Below are 18,995 nucleotides of genomic sequence, written 5' to 3' on the forward strand. Positions count from 1 at the left end.
CGGGGAGCAGAATCCATGGCGGACAGAAAGTGACGTCGGGGTTCAGAGTTGACGTTTTTATTATGATTGGACCTACTGTTCGATCTTTTAAACATACTGTTCGGTCTATTAAACCTATTATTCGGTATCTTTTAAACCTATTGTTCGATTTTTTAAACCTGCTATAAAAGCCGACTGTTCAAGTGTGGCGCTCACAGAACAATTAGTGACACCTAGCGACCATTTAGAATACTACACTCAACGGCTTGTACTGTCCATACCGGACATAGGATAGACTTGGATGCAGAAGCTCAGCAATTTAAGCACGTTTCTCAGCAACAGCATTCCATTTATGAAAAGAAATGATTAAATAAACATATTTACACAACATTAGTCAAGACACACACACACACTGCGGTTGTGAAAGAAAAGAAGTTGGAACATTTTTGCAGTCTTTTTTCCTTTGGCAGCTGTGTCCATGAACGCTCCTGCACGAGAGAGTCATCAGCCGTCATCAGCCGTCATCAGCCGTCATCAGCCGTAAGCGTATTTGTCCGCAGCAGCGCCTCTGTCGCTGGGGGTCATCTGTCCGCTCAGCTTCATCAGGAGCTTGACAATGAGGCCCGCCTGCGAGGAATGACGTGACGTCAGACACCAGGTAGGTCCAAGTCGGTCCTAGTCGGCGTTCCGCCACACGCACCAGCTTACCTGTTTTGTGTGCACGATGAAGTTCATCTTGTTCTCGCCACTGTGTACTTGGAAGTACTGGTCTGCGTGCCCCAGCTGCCACATGAAGGTGCCGTACTCCAAGCTGATGAGAAGCGCCTGCGGGGCCACGGACAAACTAAGTGAGCGTCCAAAACGAGAAAGAAACGGCGTTTGGGCGTTGGCGAGACACCTTGGTCTCCATGTTCATGAGGTGCAGGCCCTTGGTGTTGACGCCCACGTAGACGCGGATGACCTTGTGGTTGCTGGCGCTGGCCTTGGTGTACACCTGCCCCGTGAAAAAGGCCGCCCCGTAGGTGGGGATGTCCCAGCAGTTCTGCAGGAAGAGCCGCTGCAGGTGGTGCATCTCCTTGCTCACGCCCTCGCTGGTGCTCAGCGCCTGGACAGTGAAGGCACCACGTCAACGCTTCACTGACGACGGGACTAAATGTGACGAACGCTTACTTTGTACTCGTGGAGGATCCTGTTGGTCCAGTGGTAGGCTTTGCTTTTCACCTTCAATATGGGAACGATGGACCTCAGGTTTTCTTCACTGTTGACAGACAGAAGGTTAGTGAAACGCGTCTGGACCCACGGGAAGGATTCCACGGATGGAGTCTCGGTACTTCAGGAAGCCCTGCTTGTGCTTCTTGCTCTCGTAGTTGCCGTAGATGATCTGCAGGAGGAAGCTGGCCAGCGTGATCAGCTTGCTGTCCGGCGCCGGGAAGAAGCCCTTCAGGAGGCTGTGGCGAGCCTCGTCGAAGAGGATGAGGATGGCCAGGGGGTCCTCCACCTGGCACCCAAAAGCCAAAAGGAGAAATGGAGGATTAACCTTCTGCTTTGATGGTGTTGTGTGCACCGGGGACCAGAAAGGGCCTTCCCAAAACGGGAAGCACCCAGGTGTCCTAAAATGGGCATTCCTAAATCCATCCACCTTTTCCGTGCCGCTTATCCTCACTATGGTGGGGGGTGCTGGAGCCTATCCCAGCTGGCTTAGGGCGAGAGGCGGGGTCCACCCTGGACTGGTGGCCAGCCAATCATGGAGCAACATTCCCAGGGAACAACCATTCCCACCCACATTCATACCTGTGGTCAATGAAGCTAACATGTTTTTGGAATGGGGGGGTCTTCCCATCTCCTGACTGTGTGGCCTACATGCTAACCACTCATCCACCGTGCAGCTCGCATTCCTAAAGGCATTATCTTAAACGCAAATGACCTTTTTCTCAACCTCGAGAGGCAAGCGAACGTCCCGCCGAAGGAAGAGCTGAGCCGTCTCCCTCTGAGGGTCCAGCACCGTCAGATCCGCCACGATCTCGGTCCAGATGCGCAAGTGCTGCAGGGGCTTGTGGTAGGGCTTCAGCTGCAGGTCTGTGCATGGTTGTGCATGGTTGTTATCACCTTTGCCGTTCGGGGATGCCCGGGTCCCAAAAACACAAACGGGGCTCACGGAGGTTCTCGGAGCAGATCCAGATGGTGAAGTACTGCTGGGTGTCCTGGGAAAGACGCAGCCCCTCCATGATCTGCTGCACCGTGGTGTTGTTGCCGCGCTTCAGCTCCACGGAGCGATAGGAGCCGTCCATGCGGTAGATGCGCACCTTCTCGTACTGCAATACACAACAAACGCGCTCCAGTGGGACGTGACGCCCTCGAGGGAACGCCAGCTTAACGCCACCGGAGTCCCCGCCGGGGTAAAAACTCAGTGAGGTGAGTTGGACTCACGGGTTTGCTGCTGGCTTGCTGAAGAAGCTTCATCGTCTCCTCCCACTCGTTCTGCTTGTTCTCCTCGCACACTTGCAGCGGCGAACGCTTCTGCTGGTCTTCTATGTGCTGATCATACGTGCCATTAGAATTATGGTCGATCAATAGAACGACCACCACAATAGAAGGCATATGGCACATGGCATGTAGCATGTGGCTAGTGGCATGTACATAGCATGTAGCATGTAGCGTGTGGCATGTGGTAGCATGTAGCTAGCGGCACGTGGCATGTAGCTAGTGGCATGAAGCGGCATGTAGCATATGGCACGTGGCATGTAGGTAGCGGCATGTAGCTGGCGGCATGTAGCATGTGGCTAGCAGCATGTAGCATATGGCAGGTAGCATGTAGCTAGCGGCATGTAGCATATGGCACGTGGCATGTAGGTAGCGGCATGTGGCAAGTAGCATGTAGCTGGCGGCATGTAGCATGTGGCTAGCAGCATGTGGCTAGCAGCATGTAGCATATGGCAGGTAGCATGTAGCTAGCGGCATGTAGCATATGGCACGTGGCATGTAGGTAGCATGTGGCTAGCAGCATGTAGCATATGGCAGGTAGCATGTAGCTAGCAGCATGTTACATATGGCACGTGGCATGTAGGTAGCGGCATGTGGCAAGTAGCATGTAGCTGGCGGCATGTAGCATGTGGCTAGCAGCATGTAGCATATGGCAGGTAGCATGTAGCTAGCAGCATGTTACATATGGCACGTGGCATGTAGGTAGCGGCATGTGGCAAGTAGCATGTAGCTGGCGGCATGTAGCATGTGGCTAGCAGCATGTGGCTAGCAGCATGTAGCATATGGCAGGTAGCATGTAGCTAGCGGCATGTAGCATATGGCACGTGGCATGTAGGTAGCGGCATGTGGCATGTAGCATGTGGCTAGCAGCATGTAGCATATGGCACGTGGCATGTAGGTAGCGGCATGTGGCAAGTAGCATGTAGCTGGCGGCATGTAGCATGTGGCTAGCAGCATGTGGCTAGCAGCATGTAGCATATGGCAGGTAGCATGTGGCTAGCGGCATGTAGCATATGGCACGTGGCATGTAGGTAGCGGCATGTGGCAAGTAGCATGTAGCTGGCGGCATGTAGCATGTGGCTAGCAGCATGTGGCTAGCAGCATGTAGCATATGGCAGGTAGCATGTAGCTAGCGGCATGTAGCATATGGCACATGGCATGTAGGTAGCGGCATGTGGCAAGTAGCATGGAGCTGGCGGCATGTAGCATGTGGCTAGCAGCATGTAGCATATGGCATGTAGCATGTAGTGGTATGTAGTTAGAAAATCTGCTCCGGTTAGAGTTTAGCGTCATGGCCAATTAAAAGAACCCATCATCTACCCCGCCCACCAACACCACAGATAGATGGCGGTCCTGAGCGGCATGCTCGGGCAACCAAGCGACCAGCCACATGATGTTTGAGATCTTCCCTACCCGGTCCATCTCCGGGTGCTGCAGCAGGATCTGCACGATGTCGGCGTGCCCCCCTCTGGCGGCGAAGTGCAGGGGGGAGCTGAGCTGTCCGTTCAGCAGGTTGGGGTTACATTTGCCTTTCTCCAGCAACAGCTTGGTGGCCTCCACTTTGCCGTGCCTGAAGGGAACGATGGCACAGGTGACAAATGCGGCACCTTCTCTGAAGGCCTGGCAGGGTCTCACCAGCAGGCGTAGTGGATGGGCGCCCAGTGGTCGCTGTCCAGCTGCTTGACCGAGAAGCCGCCGTCCAGAAGCTTGGAGAGGAGCTCGGTGTCTCCCTCGCAGGCGCTACGGTGGAGCGGGAAGTCGTCCACCCACTGACGCTCCCTGTGGAGACGCGGGGATGAGTGAAGAGACTCTCCTGTTGGAGCTCACAACTTCTCACTTGTCTTCTGCTGTGCAGTTGGCGCCATGTTGCCACTTGTCCCTGGTGGGGATCTGGATCTTGGAGTAGTCGGGCGCTCCCAGCCCAAAGTAGGGGTTGATGATGACTTTGTCCACCTGCATGCACAGCACGTTTAGCACGTTTAGCACGTTTAGCACGTTTAGCACGTTTAGCATTCAGGTGGCGTCTGAGAGCAGAGCGGGCGACGCCAGCCTCACCCGGTTGGTGTACTGCAGATCGGATCCATAGAGGGGATTCAGGACGCACATGTCCGCCTTCTCCAGTGACATCATCTTGCTCTTTATCTCCAGCGCCGTGTAGCCCATGTGCAGGCCCTCCTCGCTGCGTTTGCCCTCGCCGCCGTACGCCGGGTTGCTGACGTTGGTCTTGACCCGCTCCACGGGTGCGGGCCGGAAGAGGGCCGGGATGGCGTGCGGCACGGCGTGCTGCTCGGCTAACCACCTGCGGAAGGAGACCACATGAGGGCGCTGGGGGGGCCATGCTGGATCCCAGACTGATTTTTTTTCCCGCTTCAGGCATTCCACGTCTACAGTCCACCACACAATCCCAGGATGCAGGATTTCACAATAAGAGCCCCATGCTGACATTTCATTTTCATTAGAAGGAATTCCCCCGTGTGCCTACTTGTCCAAAGCCAGGAGCATCCTGGAGGTGACGGAGCAGAAGTGGACGCTGGTCTCGCTGCACACCCTCATGATGTCCTGCAGGCAGTAGAAGCTGGGACCGCCGGCGTTGTGGGCGGGCTTGCTGCCGTCTGTCCGAGCGTAATAAAGTAAAAATAAATAAAGATAATAAAGTAGCAATAATCCAACCCCGACCGAGCTACTCACCTTTAACACTGACTGGCACCACAAACAGCGACGCCTCCGGGACTTGGTTGTCCCCCCCCAGGGAGAACTTCAAGTCAACTACCCGTTTACCTGAAGAACCAGCAGAGCCTTGCCTTTCATCTGCTCCATGCTACGATATTCGTCTTTTCCACGTGGCGTACGTGGCGTACGTACGTGGCGTACGTGGCGTACACTTACCCATGAAGCTTTGGTTGTTGGATAAGGGCTTGACGGTTTCGGCAACGTAATCTAAAATGGACTTGGATTTGTCCCCCCTTGCTTGGACCTTGGTCGCCAGGAGGACTTTCTTCCTTTTCTTCTCCTTCCCTTCCAGGGGCGCTTCACTCAGAAGGATCTTCACATGGAAAAAACAGGCAAGCATTTGGCGACTCCTTGCTGGATTCTGATGGATGGATCATCTCAGGCTGGATGCGTACCTCGTAGGCTTTGGCTCGGTACTCCTTGGAGCTCAGGCTGACCTGACTCTTGGGCCGAAGGACAGCCACAAACACGTCCTCCAGGCTGTCCTCGTTGCCCATGGCGACGGCTTTCTTCAGGCCATACAAGATCTCCCACCCGGGGGCCAGATGCTAGGGAGGGGCATGCCTGGGGTGGGACGGCGGAAGATAGCGTTTCCAAAACATTAGGAACACTTCTCCTCTTCAGCCACAATAACAACATACTACTATATAAGTACTTCTGGCAGTCAGTGGCTATTATGTACAAATTAGCTTGATGTTAGCTCAGTTGACGTCATGAGCAGCGAGCTACTTGTTGAACTGATCTTATGGCCACGCCCCGGAAACCGAAACCCTGCGTTGTTCTTACAGTTATAAAGTTACACAAACATTGTTCCACATTCTCTACTTGGCACGGCCAGCAATGATTTAGTCTCGTTTATGTCCTTCCGTTCAATTATTTCTAACTACTCGGCGGTCTTAGCTTCGGATGCTAATGGCGTCACCCGCTCCTTCAACTTGGCAAACTCACCGAAAAGCGACCTGCATTTTGGCCACACGACCTTAACACGCTTCCCCCCGACGTCGGAGTCCTCCTCGGGGTTACAGGTGGCCGTCCTGACCGGGTCCAGGCGGACCTCCGGGGGCGGCTGTTGAGAGGAAGTCGCCGCAGGCCTGAGATGTGTCCCCCGCGTTGCGTTCAAATGCAGTAGAGCGTGTGGGACAACGGACTACTCCTGTGGTGCGAGGCTCTTACGCAGGTCTAGCCCAACTGGCGGGCCAGATTCAGCCTGTGGACGGCATCGGACCGTTTTGTTGCATAAACAATCTTTGACTGAAGTTTTTAGCCTCTGCTGTACATAGAGGATCTTTGATTATGGCGTCTGTTGGCTTGTTATTGTTTGATGTTATTTCTGATTAGCTATCTGGTGAGGTAAAAAGACACAATAAATCTAGGAATAACCAGCGGTCCTTGGATTTGTGGAATTGTGTACATTCCCGTATGATGTCCAACTTTTGGCCAATAGGAGCCCAGTCAGTCTCAGGTTTATTTGTTCAACACGTAAACATGCAAGGTCAGTAACACAAAGATCATGTTTTGGTTCAGGTTACACAACACATCTTTTATTGGTCCAATGAGAGGGCCTGTCTCTGGTTCTACTGGTCCACAGGCCTGCGGTCCTCCGGTTTCTCTTCTGGGCCACGTTCAGCAGCTTCTTCTGGATGTGGACTTTTGGCCTTGCACTGACTCAGCACCTCCTGCATCTTCTCCTGGATGTCGCGCACCCTGGTGGCCCACTTGTCCCGCACCTCCTGCTCGTCGTCCCCGGTGACGGCCGTGTAGGCCATCAAGGCGATGAGGCCCATGTGGAAAAGGTGAGCGATGTGCGAGCAGCGGTGCTCCATGATCTCCAGGTCGCTGTCGCAGTTGTCCAGGTAGACCTTGAGCAGGGGTCTGCCGAACAGCGCGCTGGCGCCCATCACGCCACGGTAGTACACATCCAGGCCCGTGTCCATTTTGTCTCGCTCGTAGATCTTCTCAAAGTTGTCCATGTAGTTCTGAGTGTTCCCCGGGTCCTTCTTCATCTGGGCCACCATGTTGTTGAAGGCCACATACTGGTGCTTGATGTACTCCTCGTACTTGCCGTAGGTCTCGTTCACCTCGTCGATTCGGATCTGCCTCAGGCACTGTTGGTTCTTCTCTGAGATGCTCTCCAGTTTGGTGTGGATGGCTTGGAAGTCCTTGTCCAACGTGTGGCCCTCCTCGTCCATGAGGCCCTTGCGAGCCACGCCCACCAGGGAGGAGACGATGCCGAAGATGGGGTCGATGGAGGAGGCGAACGAGGACACCTTCTCCACGTAGCCCAAAATGGTGGCCGTGTTTTTCTTGAGCTGCGCGGCGTCTACCATGGCTGCGCTTCTTCTCTGGCCGCCACGACACAGGAAGTGATGCTGAAGACTGGAAAGGTACGGAAGTTGCAACGCTGATCATATATGTATGTCATCAGAAATATCAGTTCACTACACGCTACGCTCATTTCTTTGTCATCCAAATACTCATATACAGTATATGCATATTTATGTATATCATATTCATATTTCTAATGATTCAACTTATTAGGAATTCATTTACTGTTTCTAACCCGCCTGTGAAAACCTGGTTTTTGGACATCTGAAAGTCCGACCAATAAACAGCCCCATAATTCACGTCACCATGGTAACAACCTATCTAACGTCCTGTCTAACACTTCCAAGTCAGCAGAAGCCAAGTTGAACTGAACACATGACGGTTGGTTTAGTGTAGCCCCCCTTTTATACCCCGGTTCCTGATTCTCCAACGTCATATAAACAATCCTGACATTAATTTACTTTGGAATCGCTAAGAACACAAAACTCACACGCTGTCATTGTTACTCACCAGAGATAAAGGCTTTGGTATCCGTCTCTGCCTACTGAAGCCGCCTGGCCACCATTTTCCTTTTCCGGTCTACAAGGTCACCGCCCCTTCACGCCAAATAAGGTATGTGACACCAGGAAGTGACTCACGCAAGTTCCTTTCTGATTGGCTGGTGGATGGGCGTGCACACAAACTACCAAACCGGTTTGGGTGACCTCACAGGTTTTGTTTTGTTTTTTTTCAATTCAACTAACGAACATCTTCACACAACTACAAGTCAAATCTATTGTATAAAACCGTCAATCAAAAAGCGTCAGGAAATGGGCGGAACTCCGGGGTTTAGTATCTAGTCATGGAAAACGTTATATATATTGTTTCTTCGCTTTCTTGATCCTTTTGAACGCCTGCTAAAGAACTAAAGATACGTTTCTTAGGACAGATGATAACAGCGACGATAACACAAAATAATCAGCAGTTCTTCAGTTCTCAATCGATCGACCTAGCATTGTAGCATTCGACTAGCCCAAGTAAAGGTAGCTTTAGTTGTGATCTAATCACTTTTTTTCCTTCCATGCTAGCACTTCCGTAGCGTTCAAGTCATTTATTGACAGCAGAGTGAGTGAGCATCACGGCAGAAAGATAAACACTGTAGATGATCTTTATTTCACCATTAAAGCTTTAGCATGGAAACTCAGTAAGCAAATGTAACCTGAAGGCATCACCGCGGGGGGGGGGTGTTAGTGTGGGGGGGGGGGCTCAGCTTCCTCTGTAGGTGCTGTAGGAGAAGCGGCTCATCAGCAAAGGGAGGTGGATCTTCTGCTTTGGGTCGCTGATGGTGAACACCACCTGCACAGGTGGACGCATGACACTTTGACCCCGGATGGGATGACGGCGGCGGCGAAGTCGGGTTGGGGCTCACCTCAGCGTAGGGATAGAAGGCGTTCTGACCCAGGCTGTCCCAGTACGAGCCCGTCTCGTAGCGTAACTTGTACATTCCCGGGACAAAGGCCTCCCGGCTGATGAGTCCCGAGCAGCGTCCGTCCTCGTTGGTCATCCTGACACACAACCAAGCGCAAACACGTCACGGACACGTCACGGACACGGCGGGTCAGAGGAGAGCGAGGGGAGTCTAGCGGGTCATACGAGACACTTAGCATGGTCCAGATCTTCATCTCGGAGTCCAGGCGATGCAAGCTGAGGGACATCCGGGCTGCGGGGACGCCGTCGCCGGTGTTGAGCACGTGCGTGGTGAGCGGACCGGACTCCGTCATGGTGACCTCAGTGAGGAAGACAACATGGAGCGTCCTCCCTGGTCTTGACGTGAGTCACGGCGGGACAGAGGAACACAAGCGACACAGCTGAAATCATGTTAACCTTTGACCCCGCCTGCTGTTTTATCTCGGTCCCGGAGACAAGAGTCACTCATGGGAATCGATCCATTCAGTGACTTTTAAATGGCACATGCGCTTCACGCGGCGCACCTCTCAGATAATAATCTTCCTTTTGATTGGCGCTAAAACGTAACCACTGGACGAGTCCCGATCCTACCTTCAAGTGTCTCCTCGCCGCACGCCGCTCTGCCGCTCGCAAGCCAGCGCGCGCTACAAACAAATACGGGCTGTCAAAGGTCTTCCTGGCTGGAATGAATCATTACAAAAAAAGTCAACAACATGGCCGCCGGGCCGCGATAAGACGTAATCGGCGAGCAAACTGGCTTTCCATACAGTGCTGACATTTCATTGGCTACTTCATAGGACAGGAAATGGTTGGCCAGCCCGTTCAAATATGGTTGTCATGGAAACAGGCACGCTGGTTAGCAACACGCTCGTCCTCGTCGGGGTCACGGCTGAGCTGGAGTCTATCCCAGCCCACCCGGGACCAGATGTGGGCTCCATGTTGGATCGCAACGATTTATAATTGCATCTATAGACCGGAAATTAATAGCGTGAAAAATATGAATATTGGTAATATTATGTTAATATTATGTAGCCTCTCGCCTGGGATAGGCTCCAGCATCACAGGCCCACAGCCCTAGTGAGGATTAAGCAGCATATTGTATTGATATCAGTATACATTTTATTCCATTAATGTCCATAACTGTGTAAAGTTAAAGTGGCACGCAAGCACAAGGGGAACTCGAACCCTGGATCTTTGGGCTGTGAGGCCAGCATGCTGACATTTTGCAACATTTATTCCAGAAACTTGACAAAGGTCACGTCCAAGGAACTACGCTGATTATTGAGGACGCGGTTGTCTTCGCCAGCTGCCAGCCCTCGCCGAGCTTCCGTCGTTCATCATCATCATCATCAGGTGACGGGCCGCCTCCCAGCATGCATTGCACTCGGACCTCACATGACTCATGGTGGTGCCCCAGCCTGGTCCGCCATCGGAGATCTTCTAGAACAAAGAACTGCACAAAGTCATAGCCATTTCAAAATAAAAGCTCCGGTGTGAGGACGCCTCCGTCAGCCGCGGCGGAAGGGCCTGGCGAGGAGGTGGACCAACGCCGAGAAGAAGCCGCCGATGCCGCGCTCCTTGTGGGCGTCCTCGGTCAGCAGCTGCATGTGCGCGTTGAGCAGCTTGAAGAGGGCGTGGTCAAAGTCCGGCTGTTGAGGCGAGTCAAACTCCTTGAGGAGGTCTTTGACGACGGCCTGGATGACGGCGTCGTAGGTGTCCATGTCCTGCAGGGAAGCGGCGAGGGCGGGTTTGATCTCGGCCGACGCGCCCTCCGACAGACGCTTGATGAGCGGCACGATGGCGCCGATCTTGGTGGCGGTGGCCGTCCTGCACCTGCACGACACGCGCATGAGCAGCGTCATGACCACGGCGCTCACCAGGTTCCTGACGTGGGCCCGGTGGCTGGTGCTGGCGGACGCCTCCTCCTCGCCGCCTCCCGCTCCTCCTCTGGCCAACGAGGAGACGTAGCGGTCGATGTCGTGGAGCGCTCCCGACACCTCCACCCGGCTCTTGGCGTCCACGCGCAGCACCTTCAGCCACAGGTGCATGTGCTGCACCAGCTTCCTGACCGTGTCCTCCGTGATGGCGTACAGGACTTCCTGCGGGCGGGACAGGCCTCCGACGGCGCAGGTGGCCATGAGGTGCGCGTACACGGCATCGGCCAGGCGGCGAACGCTCTCCTCGCTGCACGAGTCCTGCTGCCACTCGTTGAAGTTGGAGGCCAGAGTGTCAAACTCGCTGTCCAGCTCCTCCTCGGAGGCGGCGCGTGACGAGCGCGTGGTGGACGCGGGCGTGGAGGAGGCGTGGCACCCGGGCCAGGTGGATCCAGGTGCGTGCAGGTGGACCACGAAGGGACAGCGCTTGTTTTTGAACGTGCGCCTCAAGCCCGCCAAGGTCTTCTTGAACTGCGAGCGTGCGAAGGAACACAGCGTGCTCCTCGCCACGTGCTCGTCGGCGCCGTCGGCAGGCTTGGGGCGGGCCGCAAAGAAGACCTTGACCTTAGCCAAGATGGCGCTCATGTCCACGCGGGTCCTGGCCAGCGCGTGCTCGTCATCGCCGTCCTGGACCATGGTGCGGACGATGTCGCGGGCGACGATGCACATGTCCTCCGCACGACGCTTGGCCTCCTCCTCGCGGCCTTCGTGGGCCCACTTCTGCAAGATGTCGGCCACGGCCCTGGTGGCGGCGTCCACGTGGACGGGGGCGGACGCGCTCATCTTGTAGAAGCGCTGCGTCATCTTGCTCAACACGCACATGCACTTATGGGCGTGGTAGACCATCTCATAGAGCGTGTTGGTGCTGGACATGGTGGCGGCCACGTAGACCAGCGCCCCCTGCTGGCCGTCGGCGTTGAGAACCGCGTGCACGCGCTGCTTGGCCTCCTCCTCCACGAGAGCCGTAAAGTGTTCAGTGCCGTCGCACTGCAGCTTGGGCACGCGCGCGGCCGCCGTAAAGGTGGTGGCGATGCTGTCGCGCAGCTTCGGCGCGCACCTTTTGACCGCCGCGCTCATCTCGCTCGGGGACGCGCGGCCCTCCATGCGCGCCATCACGGGCGCGAGCATCCGGAGCATCTCAGCCGCCACCGTCTGGACCATCTCCGTGCACATGTCCGCCAAGATGGCGTCCGTGGCCGGGTTCCGGATGCCGGCGGCCAGCAGGGCCCACTGGGCCGCCGACATCTGGCCGAAATGCTTGTTGACCACCGGAAGGAGAAGGTCCCACTGCACGATCGCTGTCTGCTCCATGGCCCCGTGCGCGTCCGCCTGTGCGCGTGCAGGCGGAGCCGCAAGAACCGAACCCGGCCGGACTGTGTCAGAGCCGCACGGACGCCGCGCGTCCTTGTGACGTCACGGCCAACCTGACGCCTTTATGGGATGCGTGTGGCGGCGTCACGGTGCGCGTGGCCACACGCGAGGGCGTGACGTCATCGTCGGATCAAAACAAAATGGCGAGAGAAAAAGTTAGAAGAAAGGTTAGGAATTTGGAAAAGGTCAAACTCTCAGATGGAAAGCCGTTTTCATTGTTGGCCAACTAAAAGCTATCCAAGTGTGCACATGATCATTACCGCTATCACATCTTATAATTTGGACTATTCTGGGATGGCGATGAACATTCCAGATGTGGAAGCTCCTCCCCTTCCCCCAAATATGTGACAAGCCTGGGGGGTGGGGTGGGGGGGGGGGGGGTGAAGCGAGTGCTGAGAAGCGAGTCAGTTGTGCGGACGCCTCAGCGGGACACGACATGGCGCTGGTTTGGGTCGTTATGGTGACGCTGGGTCTTCATCAGGCGTCCTCTGCCTCGGCTCAGGTGAGTCCAGAACTGAACCGGGCTTTACTGAGTTCTGGTCTGAAGCTTTGAAGCTTCCGAAAGACGGTGCGTAGCGGGCCGGGCCGCTTGATGTCGGGTGGGGGGGTGACGAGATGTTTCCTTAGGTCAAAAAGTCGAGGTGGTCTCCAGCTTCACATTTAAAAGCTAAAAGTGGTGCTTTTAATGTGAAACGCCTCCACTAAACTTCCTGGCAGAGTTATCTTCTGGTGGCGCCGCAAGTCTGAGGTCCACATTTTTGGAGGCCATGTTTGCGGCGCCAACAAAGTGTGAGGTCACGATGGCGGGCTCACGGCCAGGCGTCACCCTGGCGTCAAAGTTGGAAAAAAAAACCTCACCTCAGCTCTCTTTACACTTCACACCTGCAAGTAGGCTCCGCCCAGACCACCACCACTAAAGAACCGCAACCACCGTACGCCTAGACCTACACCAGAACCACACTACACCGAGACGGCAATCAGATTAGCCCTAACCAGACTGGAACTAGACTAAAACCAGATTAGATCTAGACTACATCCAGAACGGAACTGGACTACATCCAGACTGGAACTAGACTACAACCAGATTAGACCTAGACTACATCCAGAATGGAACTGGACTACATCCAGACTGGAACTAGACTACATCCAGACTGGAACTAGACTACATCCAGACTGGAACTAGACTACAACCAGATTAGACCTAGACTACAACCAGACTGGAACTAGACTACATCCAGACTGGAACTAGACTACATCCAGACTGGAACTAGACTACATCCAGATTAGACCTAGACTACATCCAGACTGGAACTAGACTACAACCAGATTAGACCTAGACTACAACCAGATTAGACCTAGACTACATCCAGACTGGAACTAGACTACATCCAGACTGGAACTAGACTACAACCAGATTAGACCTAGACTACATCCAGACTGGAACTAGACTACAACCAGATTAGACCTAGACTACATCCAGACTGGAACTAGACTACAACCAGATTAGACCTAGACTACATCCAGAATGGAACTGGACTACATCCAGACTGGAACTAGACTACAACCAGATTAGACCTGGACTACATCCAGACTGGAACTAGACTACAACCAGATTAGACCTAGACTACATCCAGAATGGAACTAGACTACAACCAGATTAGACCTAGACTACATCCAGAATGGAACTGGACTACATCCAGACTGGAACTTGACTACAACCAGATTAGACCTAGACTACATCCAGAATGGAACTGGACTACATCCAGACTGGAACTAGACTACATCCAGACTGGAACTAGACTACAACCAGATTAGACCTAGACTACATCCAGAATGGAACTGGACTACATCCAGACTGGAACTAGACTACAACCAGACTGGAACTAGACTACATCCAGACTGGAACTAGACTACAACCAGATTAGACCTAGACTACATCCAGACTGGAACTAGACTACATCCAGACTGGAACTAGACTACATCCAGACTGGAACTAGACTACAACCAGATTAGACCTAGACTACATCCAGACTGGAACTAGACTACATCCAGACTGGAACTAGACTACAACCAGATTAGACCTAGACTACATCCAGACTGGAACTAGACTACAACCAGATTAGACCAAGACTACATCCAGACTGGAACTAGACTACAACCAGATTAGACCTAGACTACATCCAGAATGGAACTAGACTACAACCAGATTAGACCTAGACTACATCCAGAATGGAACTGGACTACATCCAGACTGGAACTTGACTACAACCAGATTAGACCTAGACTACATCCAGAATGGAACTGGACTACATCCAGACTGGAACTAGACTACATCCAGACTGGAACTAGACTACATCCAGACTGGAACTAGACTACAACCAGATTAGACCTAGACTACATCCAGAATGGAGCTGGACTAAATCCAGACTGGAACTAGACTACATCCAGAATGGAGCTGGACTACATCCAGACTGGAACTAGACTACATCCAGACTTGAACTAGACTACATCCAGAATGGAACTGGACTACATCCAGACTGGAACTAGACTACATCCAGAATGGAACTGGACTACATCCAGACTGGAACTAGACTACATCCAGAATGGAACTGGACTACATCCAGACTGGAACTTGACTACAACCAGATTAGACCTAGACTACATCCAGAATGGAACTGGACTACATCCAGACTGGAACTAGACTACATCCAGACTGGAACTAGACTACAACCAGATTAGACCTAGACTACATCCAGACTGGAACTAGACTACAACCAGATTAGACCTAGACTACATCCAGACTGGAACTAGACTACAACCAGATTAGACCTAGACTACATCCAGTCTGGAACTAGACTACAACCAGATTAGACCTAGACTACATCCAGTCTGGAACTAGACTACAACCAGATTAGACCTAGACTACATCCAGACTGGAACTAGACTACAACCAGACTGGAACTAGACTACAACCAGATTAGACCTAGACTACATCCAGAATGGAACTGGACTACATCCAGACTGGAACTAGACTACAACCAGACTGGAACTAGACTACATCCAGACTGGAACTAGACTACAACCAGATTAGACCTAGACTACATCCAGACTGGAACTAGACTACAACCAGATTAGACCAAGACTACATCCAGATTAGACCTAGACTACATCCAGGCTGGAACTGGACTACAACCAGATTAGGCCTAGACTACCACCAGGCTGGACTACATCCAGACTACATGGACTAGAAGCACACTAGACCTAGCCTACAACCAGATTCGACGTAGACTATGGACTATTTATTTGGACTGTAGGAACGCACGTTGCCGGGTAGAAGATCCATCCTCTGGTCCCGCCCACAGGCTTGCCCCCCCATCCGCGACCTGCTGACCTCGGTGCGTCAGGTTGAGAAGATGCTGGCGGCCCACGAGGCGGCCTTCCAGCAGAACCTGCGTTCGCTGCGTAAGAAGATGAGCGCGCTGCAAAACAGCACGCTGGCCGCCATGAAGGCCGCTAACGGTGAGAGGACGCCATGTTGGCGCCTTCGCGTGACACCGCATGACAAACCGCTCCGCCTCTCCGCAGCTTCCTGCCCCAAAGCGGACCCACCCGCTCACGGCCGCCGCCTGGGCCGCGTCTTTGCTGTCGGACACGAGGTCCACTTCCTGTGCAAGCCTGGCTACGAGCTGATTGGACCACGCACGCGGGTTTGTCTGGAGTCTCTGAGGTGGAGCGGCCAGGCGCCCACGTGCCGCCCCGAGGAAGATGGAGGTGCTGGTCTTAATCCGGTTCTGATCCGCATGGAAACAATGGCGTCTTATTTTTATTTTTCAGGTTCCGACGGCATCAGAAGCTCCTCCCCATCGTCCTCTCCTGTCGCTGATGCCCCGCCCACCTCAATGCCGACCTCCATGCCCGTGCTGGCCACGCTCTCCGCCTCCTCGCCACCTTCCTCTGTGCGCCCCTCCCACTGCACCCGCCTCCTGGGCTCCACGCGCTGCACGTGCGACGTGGGCTTCACCATCTCGGGCCGCGACAACAGCATCTGCTCAGGTGATGGCGTTTCCAGCACGGCGTCCTCCGAGCGGAAGCGTGTGCTCTACTTCCTGTTTCCGTTGCAGACATTGACGAGTGCCAGCTGTTCCCGCTGGCCCAGCCAGGCCGCCTCTGCGTGCATCAGTGCGTCAACACGCCCGGAAGCTTCCGCTGCTTCTGTCCCGCCGGCTACGAGCTCGCCGCCGACGGACGCAGCTGCACAGGTCCGAAGGGGAAAGGTCAGGCATGTCGGGCGTGTCATGTGACCATGTGACCATGTGACCGTGGCGTGTGTGCAGATGTGGACGAGTGCGACATCGGGAAGCACAACTGCAGCGGTGAGGAGATGTGCGTCAACACCTACGGAGGTTTCCGCTGCGTGACGGTGGCGTGTCCCCACGGCGACAACGCCACCTACATCAAGACGTCGCCAACGTAAGAGCCACCGCCTCAACAGCCACCGCTAACGTTCTCTGACGCCACGTTTGTGTGTGCGCGCAGGCGCTGCGAGCGGAACCCGTGCGTGCAGGGCGACAGGGCGTGCACGCAGGCGCCCAACTCCATCTCCTTCCACTTCCTGTCTGTGGTCTCCAACATGTCGACGCCGCGCGTGCTCTTCCGCGTGTCGGCGGCTCGCGTGCTGGGTGACACGCTGCGCTTCGGACTGGCGGGCGGCCGGGGGCGCAGCCATTTCAGCGTGCAGCGCTCAGGCCGCCAGACGGCGACGCTCCTCCTCGTCACGCCCGTCCTCGGCCCCGCCACGCTGGAGGCCGAGGTGGAGATGAGCGAGCTGGAGCGCCACGCCCTCTTGGGCCGCTACCTCACAAAGGTCACGCTCTTCGTGGCGCCCTACCACTTCTAAAGACGTTCCAAGTTTTAGTATCCGCCTCTTCCTTTTGGTCCAGCGTCCACGCCTTCGTTCCTCTTCGGACCGCTGCCGCCTTCTCGTCGTGTTCCACTAAAACGTTCCTTCTTTGTGCGGCGCCGCCTCTGGGTATTCCGTCTGTCGCTCCAGCTGAGCAAATATGATCAGGCAGGACAAGGACACGCCAGTTATGTCATGTTTGGGGATATGAAAAGGCAGACGCACGCACAAAAAGGCTTCTCGGGAATTCTCCTTGTACCTTGAAAGGATTCCGAGCACTAAACATGTTCCACGTCAACAAATCCCATCACAAGGCTCGGATGTGTACAATTGATCAAATAATACATACTGGATCATTGAACATTCCTGGTTTGTTTTCATTCACTCCGATCCCGATCACTCCCAAAATGGATGCTTTCATACTTTTCATGATTTTCAGCATTTGGGCGTAAAACTTGGGGGAAAATTCCGGACAGGGTTCCTACAGCTTGTACAAAATGTCCGGAATCCAAAATAATTGCAGACACTGTGATCCACAGGAATTGCCACGATAGAGCATCAATCGTATTTTAGCCAAGACACTGGAATGTGGATTTGTTGGATCTTCAAATTCTATGGAGCCATCACGGGAAATTCCATTTCATGGAATAGCGACTGAACTAATACTGATATGATTGGGAATCCTATTGCTGATGTTGCCATCAAGGAGCGTAATCTTGTACATGACATCAATCATATCGATGGCCCACAACCTAAAATGGGCTATCCATACGGAAGCCTTTTCAGGAATGCCGTTCCGGGTGCCCCGGAATGATATTTTTGAAAAAGGTCTTCTAAATCTGGATAGTATCGATGCTGCCTCTTTGACTCTATGACGTCAGACGAGCAGCAGCGAGCTTTGACTTGACGACTAGCCAACATTTGGAATATTGGGAATTCCACTGTCTTAAGTCCAGACGAGACTCGGGAAGCAGAGGATGACAGTTTTATGCGCATGTGTCCTTTCTTCTTCTATACTCCAGTGTGTGACGTGCTTCCATGTGCACCACATGTACCTTGTGTTCCTTGTGTTCCATACATCTTCTCCATCCAATCATCCTTCCCGTCTGGATCAACTATTTACTCCGTGTGGACTCGTTGTTTCCAACCTGGTAAAAAGTGAAATGAGTGTGGACGGGGCTTGGAGTTTTGGCCCACCCTGCAGAGCTCAGCTGCTCAGCTATGAGATTTCCCACCAGGACACGCCACGGCTCTGTCCACTTGGGCGGCCGGGCTGATAAGAGGCTGAGCACCTTCTGCTCTCGCTTTGGAAGACCACCAGCATCACCATCTGATCCAACGACACCACGACCGGCTTCGGGAAGGTGACTATTACCAGGGAGCCACCCGGGTCTCTGCTCTGCTTTGATGTGGTCTACCCAGAATGTGGCGGGGGCGTCCATGTTGGCTGGCTGCTGGAATGAAAGCCGGGAATGATGTGTGTCTGTCACCAGGACCAGAGGAAGGTGCTCCTTATTGATTGGCGCGAACGACTCCTGAATGACTCCTGAATGACTCCCAGCCCGTCTGAGACGACTGCAGAGGACACTCCATCAGCCTGACCGGATCTTCCCTTATTTCCTTGTCAGGTTAGCCTCGGGAGATGAAAGCAGCGACATCATTAGCATGGCGTTGGTGGGGGTGTCACACGCTCGTGGTGTTAGCATCAAGCCGGCCATGTTATGATAATTAGACCTGCATCACACGTGGATGTTTAGCCGCACGTTTTCCTTTTTCACTCAACCCTTCCATCCTAGTGCCAACGGGAACCAAGTGGGAACATGCGGCCC

The 18,995-nt window shown here is 53.9% G+C and overlaps 4 protein-coding genes across 10 annotated transcripts; 1 reads left to right on the plus strand and 3 right to left on the minus strand.

Moving 5' to 3' along the window:
• Window positions 1-307: 307 nt before the first annotated feature.
• On the minus strand, window positions 308-6,469 carry krit1 (KRIT1 ankyrin repeat containing). Its single transcript, XM_058047473.1, has 17 exons — window positions 6,139-6,469; window positions 5,586-5,754; window positions 5,347-5,503; window positions 5,149-5,238; window positions 4,943-5,072; window positions 4,516-4,759; window positions 4,298-4,413; window positions 4,096-4,239; window positions 3,874-4,030; window positions 2,407-2,514; window positions 2,135-2,291; window positions 1,904-2,055; window positions 1,311-1,477; window positions 1,150-1,237; window positions 878-1,084; window positions 688-804; window positions 308-606 (listed from the first exon to the last, which is right to left on the minus strand). The coding sequence occupies exons 2-17, from the start codon at window positions 5,685-5,687 to the stop codon at window positions 514-516; spliced, it is 2,229 nt and encodes a 742-aa protein (XP_057903456.1). The 5' UTR covers window positions 5,688-5,754; window positions 6,139-6,469; the 3' UTR covers window positions 308-513.
• On the plus strand, window positions 4,910-18,985 carry LOC131102017 (fibulin-7-like). 6 transcript variants are annotated; one of them, XM_058047477.1, is made up of 11 exons: window positions 4,910-6,983; window positions 7,258-7,574; window positions 8,029-8,127; window positions 10,203-12,768; window positions 15,629-15,785; window positions 15,852-16,319; window positions 16,388-16,525; window positions 16,601-16,736; window positions 16,803-18,530; window positions 18,660-18,794; window positions 18,963-18,976. In XM_058047477.1, the coding sequence occupies exons 4-9, from the start codon at window positions 12,580-12,582 to the stop codon at window positions 17,161-17,163; spliced, it is 1,449 nt and encodes a 482-aa protein (XP_057903460.1). In that variant the 5' UTR covers window positions 4,910-6,983; window positions 7,258-7,574; window positions 8,029-8,127; window positions 10,203-12,579; the 3' UTR covers window positions 17,164-18,530; window positions 18,660-18,794; window positions 18,963-18,976. The 6 variants fall into 6 exon arrangements, with proteins under 6 accessions (XP_057903460.1, XP_057903458.1, XP_057903461.1 ...); XM_058047480.1 differs by having other exon boundaries at window positions 4,956-6,983; window positions 15,852-16,037; window positions 16,101-16,319; window positions 18,660-18,985; XM_058047475.1 differs by having other exon boundaries at window positions 18,660-18,985.
• rpz2 (rapunzel 2) lies at window positions 6,615-8,514 on the minus strand. Its single transcript, XM_058047484.1, has 2 exons — window positions 8,026-8,514; window positions 6,615-7,566 (listed from the first exon to the last, which is right to left on the minus strand). The coding sequence occupies exon 2, from the start codon at window positions 7,515-7,517 to the stop codon at window positions 6,765-6,767; it is 753 nt and encodes a 250-aa protein (XP_057903467.1). The 5' UTR covers window positions 7,518-7,566; window positions 8,026-8,514; the 3' UTR covers window positions 6,615-6,764.
• Window positions 8,647-9,679, minus strand: LOC131102027 (5-hydroxyisourate hydrolase-like). Of its 2 annotated transcripts, XM_058047492.1 has the most exons (4): window positions 9,553-9,679; window positions 9,148-9,318; window positions 8,924-9,059; window positions 8,647-8,850 (listed from the first exon to the last, which is right to left on the minus strand). In XM_058047492.1, the coding sequence occupies exons 2-4, from the start codon at window positions 9,273-9,275 to the stop codon at window positions 8,761-8,763; spliced, it is 354 nt and encodes a 117-aa protein (XP_057903475.1). In that variant the 5' UTR covers window positions 9,276-9,318; window positions 9,553-9,679; the 3' UTR covers window positions 8,647-8,760. The 2 variants fall into 2 exon arrangements, with proteins under 2 accessions (XP_057903475.1, XP_057903474.1); XM_058047491.1 differs by lacking the exon at window positions 9,553-9,679 and having other exon boundaries at window positions 9,148-9,540.
• Window positions 18,986-18,995: the final 10 nt, after the last annotated feature.

Source organism: Doryrhamphus excisus, chromosome 14, assembly GCF_030265055.1.
Source record: "Doryrhamphus excisus isolate RoL2022-K1 chromosome 14, RoL_Dexc_1.0, whole genome shotgun sequence".
NCBI lineage: Eukaryota > Metazoa > Chordata > Actinopteri > Syngnathiformes > Syngnathidae > Doryrhamphus > Doryrhamphus excisus.

What these genes read in the sequence shown, in the direction of transcription:
- krit1 (XM_058047473.1), bottom strand. Translation starts at nt 5,687, where the DNA reads ATGGGCAACGAGGACAGCCTGGAGGACGTGTTTGTGGCTGTCCTTCGG. An exon ending in ATGCTCCTGGCTTTGGACAA is followed by an intron (nt 4,760 to 4,942) that starts GTAGGCACACGG and finishes CTCCTTCCGCAG; the next exon opens with GTGGTTAGCCGAGCAGCACG. An exon ending in TCATCGTGCACACAAAACAG is followed by an intron (nt 607 to 687) that starts GTAAGCTGGTGC and finishes CATTCCTCGCAG; the next exon opens with GCGGGCCTCATTGTCAAGCT.
- rpz2 (XM_058047484.1), bottom strand. Translation starts at nt 7,517, where the DNA reads ATGGTAGACGCCGCGCAGCTCAAGAAAAACACGGCCACCATTTTGGGC.
- LOC131102027 (XM_058047492.1), bottom strand. Translation starts at nt 9,275, where the DNA reads ATGACGGAGTCCGGTCCGCTCACCACGCACGTGCTCAACACCGGCGAC. An exon ending in TGGACCATGCTAAGTGTCTC is followed by an intron (nt 9,060 to 9,147) that starts GTATGACCCGCT and finishes GTTGTGTGTCAG; the next exon opens with GATGACCAACGAGGACGGAC. An exon ending in CCTTCTATCCCTACGCTGAG is followed by an intron (nt 8,851 to 8,923) that starts GTGAGCCCCAAC and finishes CCACCTGTGCAG; the next exon opens with GTGGTGTTCACCATCAGCGA.
- LOC131102017 (XM_058047478.1), top strand. Translation starts at nt 12,580, where the DNA reads ATGTGGAAGCTCCTCCCCTTCCCCCAAATATGTGACAAGCCTGGGGGG. An exon ending in CGTCCTCTGCCTCGGCTCAG is followed by an intron (nt 12,769 to 15,628) that starts GTGAGTCCAGAA and finishes TCCCGCCCACAG; the next exon opens with GCTTGCCCCCCCATCCGCGA. An exon ending in CGACAACAGCATCTGCTCAG is followed by an intron (nt 16,320 to 16,387) that starts GTGATGGCGTTT and finishes TTTCCGTTGCAG; the next exon opens with ACATTGACGAGTGCCAGCTG.